Here is a 15,799-nt window from a genome sequence, read left to right as displayed (position 1 = left end):
GGAAGAACAAAATTATTGGGAGCTTCAAAAATTGCAGATAGAACAAAATGATTCATATCCCAAAGGAAGCTATTATGAATTATAACTTACTGTATCATTTATATATAATTGATAAATTGTATCTATGCAATAAAAGTGACACAGAGCATTTAAATGTTTTAGAACCTATTAGCTCTTAAACCTATTATAACATCAACAGTGTGTGAAATTGGATCTCTACCCTGATAAGGTTTGAGTCTATTTACTCTAAGATTAAATACTTCATTGGATACATATCTTGGTGAGACGACTTACCCTTTTTCAGGGTATAAAGCAATAGACCTGGGCTTGAACCTCTTTTGGGAGGACATGATAACACCAATGGGTGAGTTGAGGACATCAATACGAGTAACGTTAATGACATTGTTCTTGAAGCATGTCCAGTATAAGGTGCGGGCATAGGGATCTATTGCAATGTCATATGGCTGGAAGTTGAAAGCATTTCCCTGATTGATAATTGTGCTTGCCTGGAGGATGAAAAAAAATAGTAAAGATGTTAAAATCCTGAATAGCATAGAATAGACTTTTCTAAAATGAAAAAAATATCATCTCCTGAAAACTATTCTTGTTCAAAATACAGGCTTTTAATTGGGAGCAAATCATGTTCATAACCGCGTGATTTCTGTGGTGAAGTGTAACATTGCTACACATATTTATATAATTTATACTGCTTTTTCAATCTTTCAATCAATAAACTGCCGCTTCAGTTTTTCAATTTCAAACAACAACAAGAAAAAACAGATAGAAAATTTGACTGCCATTTTACATGAATAAATTATTCCAAAAGTTTATGCACCTCTGAATAAAATATTACATTACAAAAAAATTATTTTCTAAAAATTAATAATAATAATACAATCAGGAATTTCATTTTGGTCAATTTTCAACCTTAATATAAGTCAGAAACATCAAATTTAGCTTCTGATCTCTCAATAAAACTATTTGCAATTTAGCATTAGCATGTGTGGTTAGGTTTGTGTAGTCTCATTTACAAATAAAAATTCTACTAAATATAAAGTTTAGCTGATGTCAAATGTCACAAATGAAATTAAGTTCTATTTACCTCTGTGCCATTGTCATGAGCTCGTTTGATCATCTTGACTGTGCCATTGTCATTGGCCCTTTTATTACTTTTGATCATCTTCTGCCTTTTTTGTTTCTCCACCCAATAAATAAACTCGCCCACTGGGTCGTAGGCCAGAGCTTTGACATTCTTCATCGTGTTGATGGGCAGCAAAACCTCAGGGTAATCTGCTGTGTTATTAGCAGTGTCCGAATTGAAAATGAGCCGGATGGTGGCATTGCGAGTTGATAGAAGGAGATATTTCTTTGGAGCTGGAGATGACAAAACACCACAATATATATATACAGATTAATGAGTCAAAGTGATACTAAGCTGCTAGAGGCTGTGGACCTTAAAAAGTAATAAATAATTGAATATAACGGCTAATAATAATAATAATAATAATAATAATAATAATAATATAGCAATGACTATCACGCACAAATCTTTGGGCCTCTTTTTCGCTCACGAAGTGCCCAAATTCGCGACAAAATATGGGACGAAGCCGTTTGGTGTATGCTATTTAAAAAAATTAATTACGACGCTGTTTATCGATGAATATGACTGAAAGTTGTCACACAGTTAAAAAAAAGGTCATTTTAGATTATGTCAAGCGACAAAACTCGTATGATTACCAGAAGACCGTTAAAAATAGATTTTTAATCTTTGGAGTAAAATATTTCTAAAACTACCGGGCGTGTAGGTTTTGTCTCTGACAAGGTAATACATGAACATTTCTTCTTTTTGGTTGTAAAATTTCATATGAATATGACGAGTACTTTTCCCGTATTTTTCAAAACACCATCCTAATTTGCTCTTCATTTGTAAAAGACAAAGCCATTTTGCCCCCCTACAGCCCGAATCACAAGTTCAAAACGATCTGGCACCAAACAGCGGCTGAGCGAGTCGTGGCAAAGCGCTTTCTGATTGGTTGACCTCATTTTAAAGTTCATGACTAGTCAAAATGTCTGCGCGGTCTCACTGGCAGAGGGGTGTTGATCGTCTGCCATTGCGTTTGGGTTCAATAAACAGCTGATAATTTGACTGTTTAATTAGAAAATTAAACGAGACTTACCTGTAAGTTGAAGTTTGATTGGGATTTTATAGACCCAAGAATATTCTTAGGCCTTGACCGAGAGAAAGCGTCCCTGCACATGCGCAATCACTATTTAAAGCTAATAGGCTACAGTAGCTGTTACCATCAATTATCTATTTAAAAGACCTCAAATTGATTTGCAATTTTGCACAACGATGTATACATTCATGGGGTGGGATAAAATTGGGAAGGGCGGTCAAGGCCTAAGAATATTCTTGGGTCTATAAAATCCCAATCAAACTTCAACTTACAGGTAAGTCTCGTTTAATTTTCTAATTTTATAGACCCAATGAATATTCATATGGCCTTGCCGAGACTTTAAAGCCGTAACAGCTATTGTAGCGATCCAATATATAAACGGACATACACAATTATAAGCATATTCTTTCATTATGCTATATTAAAACGTTAAAACCTATGATAAAAGGAACGATGTCCTAAGCCATGAGGTTCCATATCTACTTTCATTCAGTATGTAAAAAGTTTTTCAAAACTATTGCAGCCTGTGTCCTAAGCCAGACACTGCATAGATAGTTATGATATACATTCATAACTCTGTGACTAAATTCAGACACAGGTTAATCATGTTTAATCTATTTGCAGCCTGTGTCCTAAGCCAGACACTGCATAGATTGTCAATGAGGTATTAAATATAACTCAGTCTGTGATTCCACCAGACACTGAGTAACAAGGTGCCATATTATGATTTCAGTAAAAATTACTGTAATTGGTCGTTGGTGTTTTCATGATCAGCCTGTTGTTAAATCCAGACACTGATAATTATGTTCATAGTAAGGATAAATTACTCACATCAACGTGCTTTCCGTAACACTGCTTTCCCAAATGCAGTCCCATCATCTTTTACAATTGGTTTATTGTAGAATTTAGCAAACGTCTTCTGACCAGACCATGCTGCTGCCTTAAGTATGACAGAAATATCTACATCTTTAGTAATAGCTGACGTGCTCGCAGCCCTGGTGCTGTGTGCTTTGAATATGTTTGTATTTATTCCCGACTTCATAAGAGTCAATTTAATCCATCGACCGATTGTTTCCTTAGTTACCGGTTTATGTGGACATGCATAACTCAAAAACAGTTGAGATGAATTTCTAAACGGTTTAGTTCGTTTTATATATTCTCGCAAATATGTTACAACACATAATCGTTTATTAGATGGGTATCCCGGTAATACTATGGAATTTTCATTATTTTTCGGGGTATTATGTTTCAATAATTTAGAAACATGAAAGATGGCCCGAGTTTGTGTAATATGACACTCTTCTAAATTTAACGAGTGAATGGTTTGGCATCTTTGTCCAGTGACTAAGGCACATAATGTGACTAATTTGAAAGTGAGCATTTGTAAAGTTAATTCCTTACAAGGTGAGCATTTTTCCAAAAAATTTAACAATATTGAAACGTCCCAAATTTTGGTGTATCTTGGTTTGCTTGGGTGAGCCAAGAAAATACTTCTCATCAAACGTTTTATTTTGTTATCATCTCCGATGGAAGGTTGGTCGAAAATGCAAGATAATGCAGAACGAGCAGTATTAACTGCACTATAACAAAGTCCTTTTTTAGAAAGGTGTAATAAAAACTCTAGACAGTGTGAAACACTATATTCCTCGACATCCCACTGTTTATCAGAACAAAATTCAATCCATTTCTTAAGGTAAACATTGTATTGTTTAACAGTATTTGGTCTCCAGCCTTTCATTAAAGTCTTGACAACTCGTCGGGACAACCCTTGTCTTTTGAAATTGTTCCTGATAAGACACATGCCATCAGTTGTTGGAGTTTTGGGTATAATGGATGTACTGCTGAGTGGTTTGATGGTAAAATTAACACATTTTTGGCTTTCTTCAGAAAAAGAGGAGGAAGGCACATCATTTCCATAAGTTTTGGATACCAAGGGGCTATTGTCCAATGTGGCACGACCATTAATATCTTTGTACTTTGGTCTTCTTGGATTTTCCTGAGAATCCTGGAGATAAGATTAAATGGTGGGAAGATATATCCGTAAGTATCCCATTTATGTTGAAATGAGTTAATGGCGCAGGCTTCAGGATCGGGATAAAAGGACATATATATAGGTAATTGTCTGTTTGCACGAGAAGCAAACAGATCTATTTCAGGGCATCCAAATTTCTCACATAACCTATCAAAAACTTCTGGGTGTAATTTCCATTCTGTATGAATTCTAACTTTCCTACTGTGTGAATCAGCTATATTTGATTTTCCAGCTATATGACAAGCAGACAACCAGATTCCTCTTTCTTTACACCACAAGATGATTTGTTTAGTATAATAGTTAACAAGTCTAGAATGTGTACCCCCAAGATTATTAATGTATGAAACGGCAGTCTGATTATCCATTTGGATCTGTATATGACAATTCTTAAAATCACATAGGGACTGAATACCCAACAACCCTGCTTTGATTTCGAGAACATTTATGTGGAGTTTAGACTCCTCTTCTGTCCACATGCCGTGTGTATTTCTATCATTGAAAACTGCCCCCCATGCATAACTAGATGCGTCTGTTTGAATAGTGAAATCTGCATTACCATGAGAAATCATTTTCCCACTATAAACTCCCTCTTTAATCCACCATTGTATTTCTTGTACACATTCTTCATTAAGAGTGGTATAGTTATTAAAATTATAATTTGTCTCTAATGATTTGATTTTAAGCATTTCCAGTTCTCTATAATATAGCGGGCCATATTCAACCGCTGGGAAACTTGCCACAAAGACTCCAATTAATCTTGCTAATTCCCTTACTGTAAAGGAGGTATGACTCATCACATTCTTTGACATCTGGATGATATGATTTCCTTTATCCTCACCTAAACTTATTTTCATCAGTGTCAAATCTAGAATGAAACCTAAATGTAATAGCTTTTGCGTAGGTTCATATATAGATTTATCAGAGAGTTCAAAACCTAACGACGTCAGAAGTTGCTTCGTAATTATAACGTTTTCCTGACATGCTTTATGATTAGAGCCTTGTAGATAGAAATCATCAATGTACACACTAGACAAAAAACATCTTTGTCTCAAAAAACCTAACACTGGTTTTAAAATTTTGGTAAACAGTCTTGGGCTATCTCGAAACCCCTGAGGCAAAACCATATATTTATAAACTTGACCCTCAAACATAAATTTTAAGTATTTTGTAAAATCGGGGTGCATTGGAATGCTATGAAAAGCATTGGATATATCAATACATGCCATGTAGCAATTTTGTTGCATGAGATTAAGGCACGTAGTTAGTCCCTCCATCTTGAAGTGAGTAAATTTAACAAAATTTTTATTCAAGCATTTGAGATTAAGAATGGGTCTGTATTTGTTATTCGATCTTTTCTCTCTTAAGAAAATATTATTCATGTAATCTCCCTCTTCAACAGTGCTTTCCTCAATTACTTCTTGTTTCAATAATTCTCCAATTATAGCCCTTAATGCTATGGTTTCCTGTGCATTAAATTTCAATTGATGGGGAATTTTATTTTGAATTGGTGGAGAAATGAATTGGATTTTACAGCCTTTGACACATTATAAAATTATTTTGTCTTCTGTGATTTTTTCCCAATTATGAATAAAATGCCTTGTTCGACCACCTAAAGCTAAATCGTTTCCTTCACTTACATTTAATATGGTTTGTTGCGACGACCCTGTTGTCGAGTTTTGTTGCTGAAGTTCTGGTATTTGTTGTTGTTGTTGTTTTTGTAATGTTTTCCCATGTTGTTGTACACAGGGTTTTTCCCGTCTAAAAAAGATAACCTTTTCTTTAAAAAGAACGGCTTGTTTTGATGTCTTTGGTATGGTTTGACACGATTGACTCTTTGAGAAACCTTCAGGGTTTCCGAGACATCTTTGACTTTTTCTGTCAATTGTTTACCAAAAAGAGAGTCCTCGCACGGATACTGCTCAGAACACAATGACGAGAATTCCAATTTTACTTCAGATTTAAAATTCTGTCGTCTATGTAAATCCAGGCTGTGTGACCCGTCTGCTAACAACGCCACGGAATCTGCACAGGAATTAGTGATGGAGTCTATATCCTGTTGACAAACTGACTCTATATTTATTTTGGTCAGTTTTTCGAAACACATCGTCATGGCGCATAAGCTTTTCATGAGTGTTGTTTGTATTTTTTGAATACTCGAGTCAGTTTGTCTCGTCTCTTTTTGAACCATCTTAAAAATTTCTGGATTACAAGTAAGAGTCTCCATTCTGCCATAATTTTTAGGTTTTATATATTTTTGAAATAGTTGGTCCCTATCCGATATTTGCATTCCGTTGCACAGGATATTATTAATTCCCTTTGCTAGGTCCTCGTTAATTAGAGGCCCTTCAATTTCCTTTGTACCTGATACGTCTTTAAAATAGGAGATCGATGAAGACGTTTGTGCTTCTGACACTTCGTCTTCTTGTCCATCATGAACATTGTTAATTATTTGGTAGTCATTCAGCGTGTCACATTCTGTCACCTCCTTATCGTATGCATTTTTTAACTCCGTGACAACCGGAATGATCGCCATGAGTTTATTCAGTTGTTGTTTAATTTCTGAAAGTTCGCCGTCGCCATCATCTGATTTTTTACTTCTCTTTATTTTGGAAGGCTCGCCCTTCTCCCTACCTTCAGTCTTACTCGACACATCACTCCTATTTTCACCGTCATCGCTGTTATTTTTGGTTTCATTGTTATTGTTACACGCCGTCCTGTTAAGGAATTGGGTCAGTGGGGCATCCGATGCCATTGTCTTAATTAATAAGTGCAAGTGCAAAATCACGCACGATAAAATGAAATCGATAACAATCCACTTAATATCTTAATAATTGAAGAACAAAATCATGATCCACGAATCATCACATGATAATTTAAGCACAAAATAATATATTTTCAATAACTATTGCATCAATATAAGTAGGTAATTAATTTTAAATCCAAGAGAATTAAAAACACGATGATTGCTTTGCAAGGTTCACTTTTTAAGTGATTGCGCATGTGCAGGGACGCTTTCTCTCGGGCAAGGCCATATGAATATTCATTGGGTCTATAAAATTTACAAGAATTTAAGAAATTAAAATGTTAAAAATTTTCGATTGCAATATGATCTACAATCTCAGCATGGGTTTAATTATTGTGTTCCAAGTCACGTTCTTTCAGTAACCTTTGTCCCCTTGTCCAATTTCTCTTTTCCTTCTATACTTTACGTTTACGTACGCAATCTCTCTCTCTCTCTCTCTCTCTCTCTCTCTCTCTCTCTCTCTCTCTCTCTCTCTCTCTCTCTCTGTGTGTGTGTGTGTGTGTGTTTATATATAAGTTAGAACTCTTCTAATGTTTTCATCATATTCTCTATCAAATTTGTAATAAAATTGCCAAATTTCAATCTTTTAATCCACTTATTACGCAAGATACAACCAAAGGTCGAAAAAAATGCTGAAAAAGCGTCCCATGTTTTCGCGTTTTTTTCCTCTTTGCGGGTCATCCAAATAAATGACACCTTTGAAACTGCATAACTTGTTTATTTATGAATGGAATTTCAAAATTCAAAAACATTTTTACTCAGTGGAGATAGGGCTTTGATTTCAGACAAAAATTTCCCTCAAAAAGAGAAAAAAACATTTTTCATAGTCATTGCTAAATAATAATAATAATATGATGATGATAATAATAATAATAATAATAATAATAATAATAATAATAATTATAGTAATAACAATTATAATAATGATGATGATAAAAATAATAATACTTTATAGTATATCTTCAATTATCTTACCACTGCATTCGAGCCCATTCGAATTCAATGTATAATGTGTTGGACAGGCACAGTGACGAGTCCTGTTCTTTGATCCTTCCAGAGGATGGGCCATGCACAAATGGGTACAGTCTCCGTTGTTCTTTTTACAGGCATTCCCATCTAATCGTTGAAATAAAAAATAATAATTAAAATATTTTTGTGTCATGTTGGGTAATAAGTCTCTGCACTCTGTTTGTTTTGTTTTCGTTTTCAAGGATTTTATGGCGCTTTAAACACATTTAGATCATATCAATGCCAGTAAAAGGAAGTAAATTAGATGGTCAAGAAGTTCTAGAATTATAATTTACCTTAAGCACTAAAGTCAAAAGTAAGGGGAATTCATTCAAATCGGGAACAGATGAAGATTCCAAGACCATACCATCAATGTTTTTGGTTTGAGATTACCTAAAGGTCTCATCCAGACACCCGCACAAGATCCCACAATGAAGAACACACTCAAATATTAACAAAAAAACAAAAAATATAACTCAGTACGTAACAGAGAGATGATTTACAAGGAAAAAAACAAACTCTCAAAACTATAACTAGGTACACATTTGACAGTTTCCCTCCCAGTCAAGGACTACGGCCAGGGCTGGGACAAAACTTGAATAATCCCATTCCAAGACAAAGACGGAAAGCAACTCGGACAATAGATTTAGGGGATAGAGGACAGCGTGACCTCCTGCCCACCATGGGAGGTCAAAGACCCCACCCAGTCTACATACTGTCAAAAGGACTCTAGTATCGAACTACATGATACTTTAGGACAAGCTATTTATATAACTTTCAATATGAAAATCCCTGTTTAAACGGAGTATTAGAATTAGCAGTGAGCAGTATTGAAGATTAGGAATTATTTACAATAAACAACTCAAATTTTTGATATATAACAAAGAACAAACTTTAATCTAGAATAAAACATTTTGCTTCCTCAAGCCTTCATAACATTTGTTTTCTTCCTTCCGTCTCACTGACTATTCTAACTCTCTCTTTCTCTCTTTCACTAACAACACACTCGTAACACACGGGACACTCACCCATTCGACCTCAACACACACAACAAATAAGAAGAGGGTGACCATAGTAGTGAAATAGTTTTCATAACAAGCAGTGAGTATAAAATACTTACCGTAACACAATCATCTCAAAATCTGATCAGCAATATAAATGGACAGCAAGTGTAACAAGTCTTCAATTCCATCATGAGTGACATAACATAATAGAAAATAATTTAATCCCTGTCAAATGTCACTGTTACATCTTCCTGACGTCAACTGTTCTATCTGCTATTTGGGTAATAACATCTTAATAACTTAACACAATCGTGAAATCGTGAAATTTTTGTTTCTTATTTAATTTTAATAAATCATTTAATTCTACAAAATAGTCTCATATTCTTAACATAAATTCAATATCAAGCATTTAATCAACCCAACATAATAGAAGATTGGCTCAGTAGGTTACAAATATACAGACCTGTAAACTACTACAACAATTTCGTAGTATTATCAATTTTTGGTACTGACTGGAGAACTATAATTAGATCTTTAATTCAATAAAATGTCTTGAATAGACCATGTGCTGGTGCCAGAGCTGGTATATGATGTATTTAAAAGCATTATTTTAACATATTGAGTACAAATTGGTAATCTTTATAGGTTGTGATAATGTATACTATTTTATTGCCCCTAAAAGCTATTAATTTTTCCAATTTCAAGTAGGTAGGTCTGCATATATGCATGACTATAACCCCACCTTCTTGTCTCGAGTCATGGAAGACGAGAATATCCCTGATGGGTCCAACATTGCCTTGGATGATGGAGCAGTTACTGCCATCCGTTTTGATAGCTCGTTCTATAGTTTGGCGCTGGATGTCGGTCCAGTAGACGAAGTCCAGATATTGGCTTAGGCCCATGGGTTTCTGCACTTGTGACTCTGCGACAATTCGGATGTCTGAGCCTGACAATGGAAGACAAAGACAGCAGTGTGGTAATTAATGGAACTCTCAGGGTAGAAGAAATGTGTGAAGACCAAAGCAAAGGACACATGGAGACAATTGATGAACAGATAGGAGAAAGAGGCATGACTGTCATGTCCTTCATGGGGAAGTTAGTCCAGAGCAGGATGCGCTGGAAGAGCATAATTTCAGACCTGTGTCCTAATATGCAACGAGAATTAACTAAGTAAAAGTAAGCTGTAGGTAACCAGTTAACTGCCACCTTATTGCCCCTAGATAAACTATTGATAAGAATGGCCCCTTTTTAATCCCTACTTTTCTTTTATAAAACTGATGTTAAGATTTTTTTTTTAAATATTTAAAATAAAAAAGAGGAACTTACCATCCATTTTGGAAGACTTAATACAGTGATTTTCTATATCAGTCCAGTACAAACGTCGGTCTTGATAATCAATGGTCAGATCTTGTACATGGCCAATGTCAGAGATTATCACTTTACGGTTGGTGCCATCCAGATTGGCCCGCTCTAAAACAGACGGTTCCTCCCATTTTATCCAGTACATGTAGCTATAACAAGATAAAACAACAGATGACAAGCAGTGATAACAACTTACATAGTGCAGTGCCAATAACTCAGTACTACTACTAGTACTACGAATACTACTACTACTACTACTACTACTACTACTACTACTACTACTACTACTACTACTACTACTACTACTGCAGTCCAATCCGGATAATCGCAACTCGGTTAATCACAACTTTCGGTTAATTATAACATTTCTCAAGAAACGGAATCAGTCCACTCTGGATAATTGCAAATCAGTTAATCGCAACATTTCCCAAGAAACTGAATTAATTCTATATAAAAGTAAGTGGTTAATTGCAACAAACTTCAGTTGATTGCAACAGATTTCCCTCCTGGAAAACGATGAGAGAATGAAGGAGATAATTAATGACGTGTTAAATGAGATCATTATCACAGGTTCACCCTTTGGGAGGATCCAAAGCTATAGCCCTGGGCTGATTCAGATTCTTCCAAACCAAAACTTTGCGTGAGGAGCCATCCAGACGAGCAACTTCGATGCAATTCTTTCCTGAGTCCGCCCAGTAAAATATTATGGGCCACCCAGTCCACGGCCATGCCTTCTGGAAAATCCAGTCCAAACTGTATGATATGTTGGAGGTTGCTGCCATTCATGTATGCACGGCTGATATGCTGTTGAAAAAATTATAATATATTATATAAAAGCACATAAGTAAAAGTAAGGCAAAGGGGAATGGTTCAAATAGGGAAAAGAGCACACTATCAGAGTACGTAGTTTAAGATCACCTAAAAGTCTCATCCAGACATAAGCACAAGATCCCATCAGGAGGAATACAATCAAATGTTTACAAACCAATACTATATTCAAACAAAAGCATAGCATTAAACAACAGAGAGATGATTTACAATACCATACATTTGACTGTTTCCATCTCAAGGATTCTGGCTAGGGTCAGGACAATTGAATGGTCAAAAGGCCCAAACCAGAATCTCTTACCTTCATCTCCACATCAGTCCAATAAATCTGATTGGCTTTGATGTTGAAGTCGATGGACATGGCCTTCTGCAAACCTTGAATCGGAATAGGCTGGTTGTTTTGACTGTTCTTCTCCAAAGAAATCCGACGGATGTCAGAACTATTTGAAAAGACGAGGAAGGCATCTGGCTTGATGCATGTGTGTCCATCTCTCAGCAATTCCAAGCCGATAGGGCAAGCACACACATGCGACAAGGGGGGAGGACGGTATAGACAGAGATTGCTGCAATTTCCATTGTTGACCCCACAAGTATTTATACCTGTTAGATAAAGTTTGTGTTTCAGAAAAAGCATTGGAAAGTTAAATTATAAAGATTGGTATCATTTTTTTAAACATAAAAATATAATTAAATAAAGTCAAAACCTACTTTATATTTAGATGATTGACAGAGCACTATTTCTCCAGGGAACTTTGTCAAGAACTGAACAAGATGATAAGTACCAGACAGGGCTAAAGCCTTTTCATGGGGTGCTGTGAGTACACTATTAGACGAACAGCCCTGGGTCAAACCAAGGAATGGCAGGGCCGAATACCTATCAACCGTATTGACTAGGGTCAATTAAAAATAAAACCTTCATTCCTTGAGGATTTGTGGGGCCTTAACACTGAAGAAGCACATCCCCACATCCCATCCCCACTCCCTGATGAAAAAGTACACTGAAATCAGATTTGATAAACTGAAAGGTAGTCTGTACAGCTGTAAAACTCAAACCTGAAAACTACAGAAACATGATTTTATAAAAAACCCACCCACATAAAATCTTGACCTTATATATAGAGCAATATCCACTAAATTTGCTAAAGTGCTTTACAGGAATATGTATGGATACAGATAAGTAGGTGTGTGAATGTGTGTAACAGTTTTTAGTGACTATTCCCCCCTCTCAGGTCGTAACTCACCAGTATTTTTGTTGACACCAACAGCCTTAAGCCCCATCAAATCTGGCAGGTGCTCGATGATGAAGCTTCGATTTTCTCCCGTATACTTGTTGACCCTCTCTATGGTCCTTTCTTGCCAGTCTGTCCAGTAGACATAATCACCTGTGGAATGTGTGGAGTTAAACAAATATAAAATCTGATTTCCTGTGTTATTGATCAGTGATTTTATTCTTATTATAGTCATATCATAATCCTTTCAGGATTACATAGGTCAAATGACATGTAAATGCCTGTTGTTTTTTGCAAATATAAACATATAATAGTTAAAACAAACAAAAGAAAAGATCAAATTAATGCATGGACATTATAAGTACACATAATCGTATATACAAACAAAAGGTCAAATTGGTGCATAAATCATTTTTCACCACAGACTTGATCACAAGCATGTTTCGGTAAACCAAATCTCATTCATTATATGCATACTTCAGGGCATGGAGTTTTTTATCAACTGAATTTTTGAAAGCATTTATTGTTTCAGCAATTTTTGTATTCGACATCACATGCTATTTTTGTCAAAAAGAGGATAATAAGCATGATACGACTCGGGCTTTATTCAAGAAGAATAAATATAACTGCTATCTTATTGAAAATATTTGGTCTGCATTTATGGCTAAGAAAAATAAGCGAAATTATGCTTTGCAGACAAAACTCAGCTGTTGTCAAAAAGTTAACATAACAATTAGTGAAAACAAAATGAAGATGAATTTCTCCTGAGCAAAAATTCTATTTGTCATACCATTACGGAAGGGTAGATCTTGGTTCTGTTCAAAATTTCTGAAAGTCAGGTGTATTTGTCAATTACACTTACCTTGCTAATTTGATATGGACTTAAATATTCTTTAATTCAGTTATTTTGGTTGCATTTTTAAAAAGACCCTTCATGGCATCTACCATAAAATCTATACGTCTTGTCCATTCAAATTCTAGGGACATAAAATCAGCTTTATTCAAATCCACAAACTCCATCCCAATTTACGAATGTCACTTTAAAATAAAAGTGTTAAATTTAGTTACATACATCCCTCTAAGTAAAATACTACCTTTATTTCACCATCTCACCAACAAGAAATCTTGGAGGTTCCTTTTACAGAAAGTTAGAGGGAGGGGAGGGGTCCAATATTCAGTTGGTAGAGCACTCGCTTCAGTAAAGTCAATATTTTTTTCAGATCCCCTGTCTGCCTGGTTGGTAACGACTGGGTAGCTTGTGGGTAGCTTGGTCTATTAGATCTGGAGGAAATTGGTAAATGACAGACTAGCATTCTGTCTGAGGGGTAGCAAGAAATGATTGTTACTGTCCACTTCACACTAAAAAAACCAAGATAAGCTTAAACTCCAGCTCCACTGGCCTAATGGTTCTGAAGGACTAAATTATTCAAATTAATTCTTACCGAATAAGCTGAATCCAAAGATGTGATGGAGCTTCTCAGAGACCAAAGTCCTCCTATTCGTTCCATCCATGTCGCAGACCTCAATCCTGTCTGTTTCAGCATCACCCCAAAATATCCGCCTGTCCACCAAGTCAATGGCCAAACCATTGGGCCAGCTAAGGTTATCGGATACAATGACCTCCCTATTGGATCCATCTAGATAGGCTCTCTCTATCACCGGTCTTCTTTTACTCCAGTCAGACCAATACAAATAACTGGTAGAAGATACAGAAGGAACAAAATTGACATCACTCAGCTCTTTGTTATTGTTTTTAGACAGCCATTTTAATGATCAGTTCTCACTTAATTGTATCAATCAGACTGTAAACGTTTAAGGATACACCTCGTTTTGTGTGTTGGTACATTATTTCCAGCTTGTGGATTGTTGTGAGTAAAATATCTCAATGCACAACATCAATATTATGTACATAATAAATGCATTTTTAAAGCAGATGAGAGCAAGCCACTTGTACAGTTATATATGTCAAATGTCTTTAGTTTAGAAGATTGTGTATTCAAAGCCCAGAATTATATATATATATATATCTGAACGCTGATTTTCCGGAACTCATTAAGTCGATTTTTCTATTTTTTTGAGATTTTCCCTCCATGAGAAAAATTAAAACGTAAACTACACAGTAGCAATCGTTTCTTGCTATCCCTTGGATAGAATGCTAGTCTGTATCAAATGACACAAGAGTTCCTCTAGATTTGTGCGAATTTGAAGTTTTAAAGATGATAAAATAATAAACAGAATGAGAAATTTTAGGCGAAACGGAGATAGGGAGTTTTGGAAAACCACTCTTCATATATATATGAATTAAAAGGAATAGTCAAAAGAGTTGTAGATTTACAATTGAAAGCACACGAGAAAAGATGATACAAAATAGAAGGGTTCAAACAGGGAACAGATATAGATTCTAAGAGCAAAACATCAATGTACTTAGTTTGAGATCACCTAAAAGTCTCATCCAGACACAAGCACAGGTCCCCATTGAGTGGAATACACTCAGATGTTTACAAACCAGTATATTTAAAACAAAAAATGTAACTACATAACAGAGAGATGATTTACAAAGAAAAAAATATCATCTTCCACTACTGCAACTTTACATTTGACTGTTTTCCTCCCAGTCAAGGACTCCGGCCAGGGCTAGGACAAAACTAAGAAATTCCATTCCAAGACAAATACAAAAAGCAACTGGGAAAACAGATATAGGGGATAGAAGACACAGTGTGAGCTCCTGTCCACCATGGGAAGTCAAAGAGCACACCCAGGTTATGTAAATCAAACCCGGGACCTCAAAGGAAGGGCTGGAAAGCATTGATTGCAGAGCATCCTACTAGCAGCCAGCCAGGCAAAGGGTGCCATATCAGTTTTGTCCCGATTACCCTCTATTGTCTTTCAGTATTTCTCTATTCACTTCAATTCATGTTATCGTTTTTTTCTAGCAAACATTGGAGTTTTAATGGTTCTGTTCCAAACACATTAAATATTTATCTCCTATAACCCAAACTAGGGGTCCAAACAGCTCAGTTGGTAGAGCACTTGCTTCACATAAAAAGGGACCAAGATCGATCCCGGGGGATGTCGAGAAATTTTTCTGACCCCCTTTACTGTTTGTCCATTTCACGCGATAAAAACCCCGGTACCATGGGCCTCGTGGCTCTGAAGGACTACTTTGTAACTCAAAATGGTGTCATCGATGGCAAAGAACAGTGAATTAAAGAAGGAATTGACAAAGAAAATTCTAAAAGCAACTGAGGCGTCATATAAGGAAGGTTAGCAAGCGAAAGGTCTAGGTTAATTAGTGGGTTACTATATTGAAGGATTGTCATAGCAAATAGAGAGACATATCATTCAGCCTGTTTGGA

At 35.8% G+C, this 15,799-nt stretch overlaps 2 protein-coding genes across 2 annotated transcripts in view; both read right to left on the bottom strand.

Moving 5' to 3' along the window:
- Positions 1-15,799, bottom strand: part of LOC144977978 (low-density lipoprotein receptor-related protein 6-like) — a 218,783-nt gene that overhangs the window by 69,935 nt on the left and 133,049 nt on the right. Inside the window, 3 exon segments of the mRNA XM_078923386.1 lie at positions 295-506; positions 1,103-1,374; positions 7,988-8,128. Coding sequence (XP_078779512.1) covers positions 295-506; positions 1,103-1,374; positions 7,988-8,128 — 625 coding nt within the window.
- Positions 9,833-15,580, bottom strand: LOC144977905 (low-density lipoprotein receptor-related protein 6-like). The gene is made up of 7 exons (XM_078923319.1): positions 15,543-15,580; positions 13,886-14,139; positions 12,456-12,596; positions 11,516-11,814; positions 10,963-11,190; positions 10,351-10,535; positions 9,833-9,970 (listed from the first exon to the last, which is right to left on the bottom strand). The coding sequence occupies exons 1-6, from the start codon at positions 15,578-15,580 to the stop codon at positions 10,464-10,466; spliced, it is 1,032 nt and encodes a 343-aa protein (XP_078779445.1). The 3' UTR covers positions 9,833-9,970; positions 10,351-10,463.

This window comes from Berghia stephanieae, chromosome 8, assembly GCF_034508935.2.
Source record: "Berghia stephanieae isolate SIO BIC M18660-M18661 chromosome 8, UCSD_Bste_1.3, whole genome shotgun sequence".
Lineage (NCBI taxonomy): Eukaryota > Metazoa > Mollusca > Gastropoda > Nudibranchia > Aeolidiidae > Berghia > Berghia stephanieae.
Note: the sequence above shows the minus strand (reverse complement) of the source record. Positions and strands in the feature narration are given on the sequence as shown.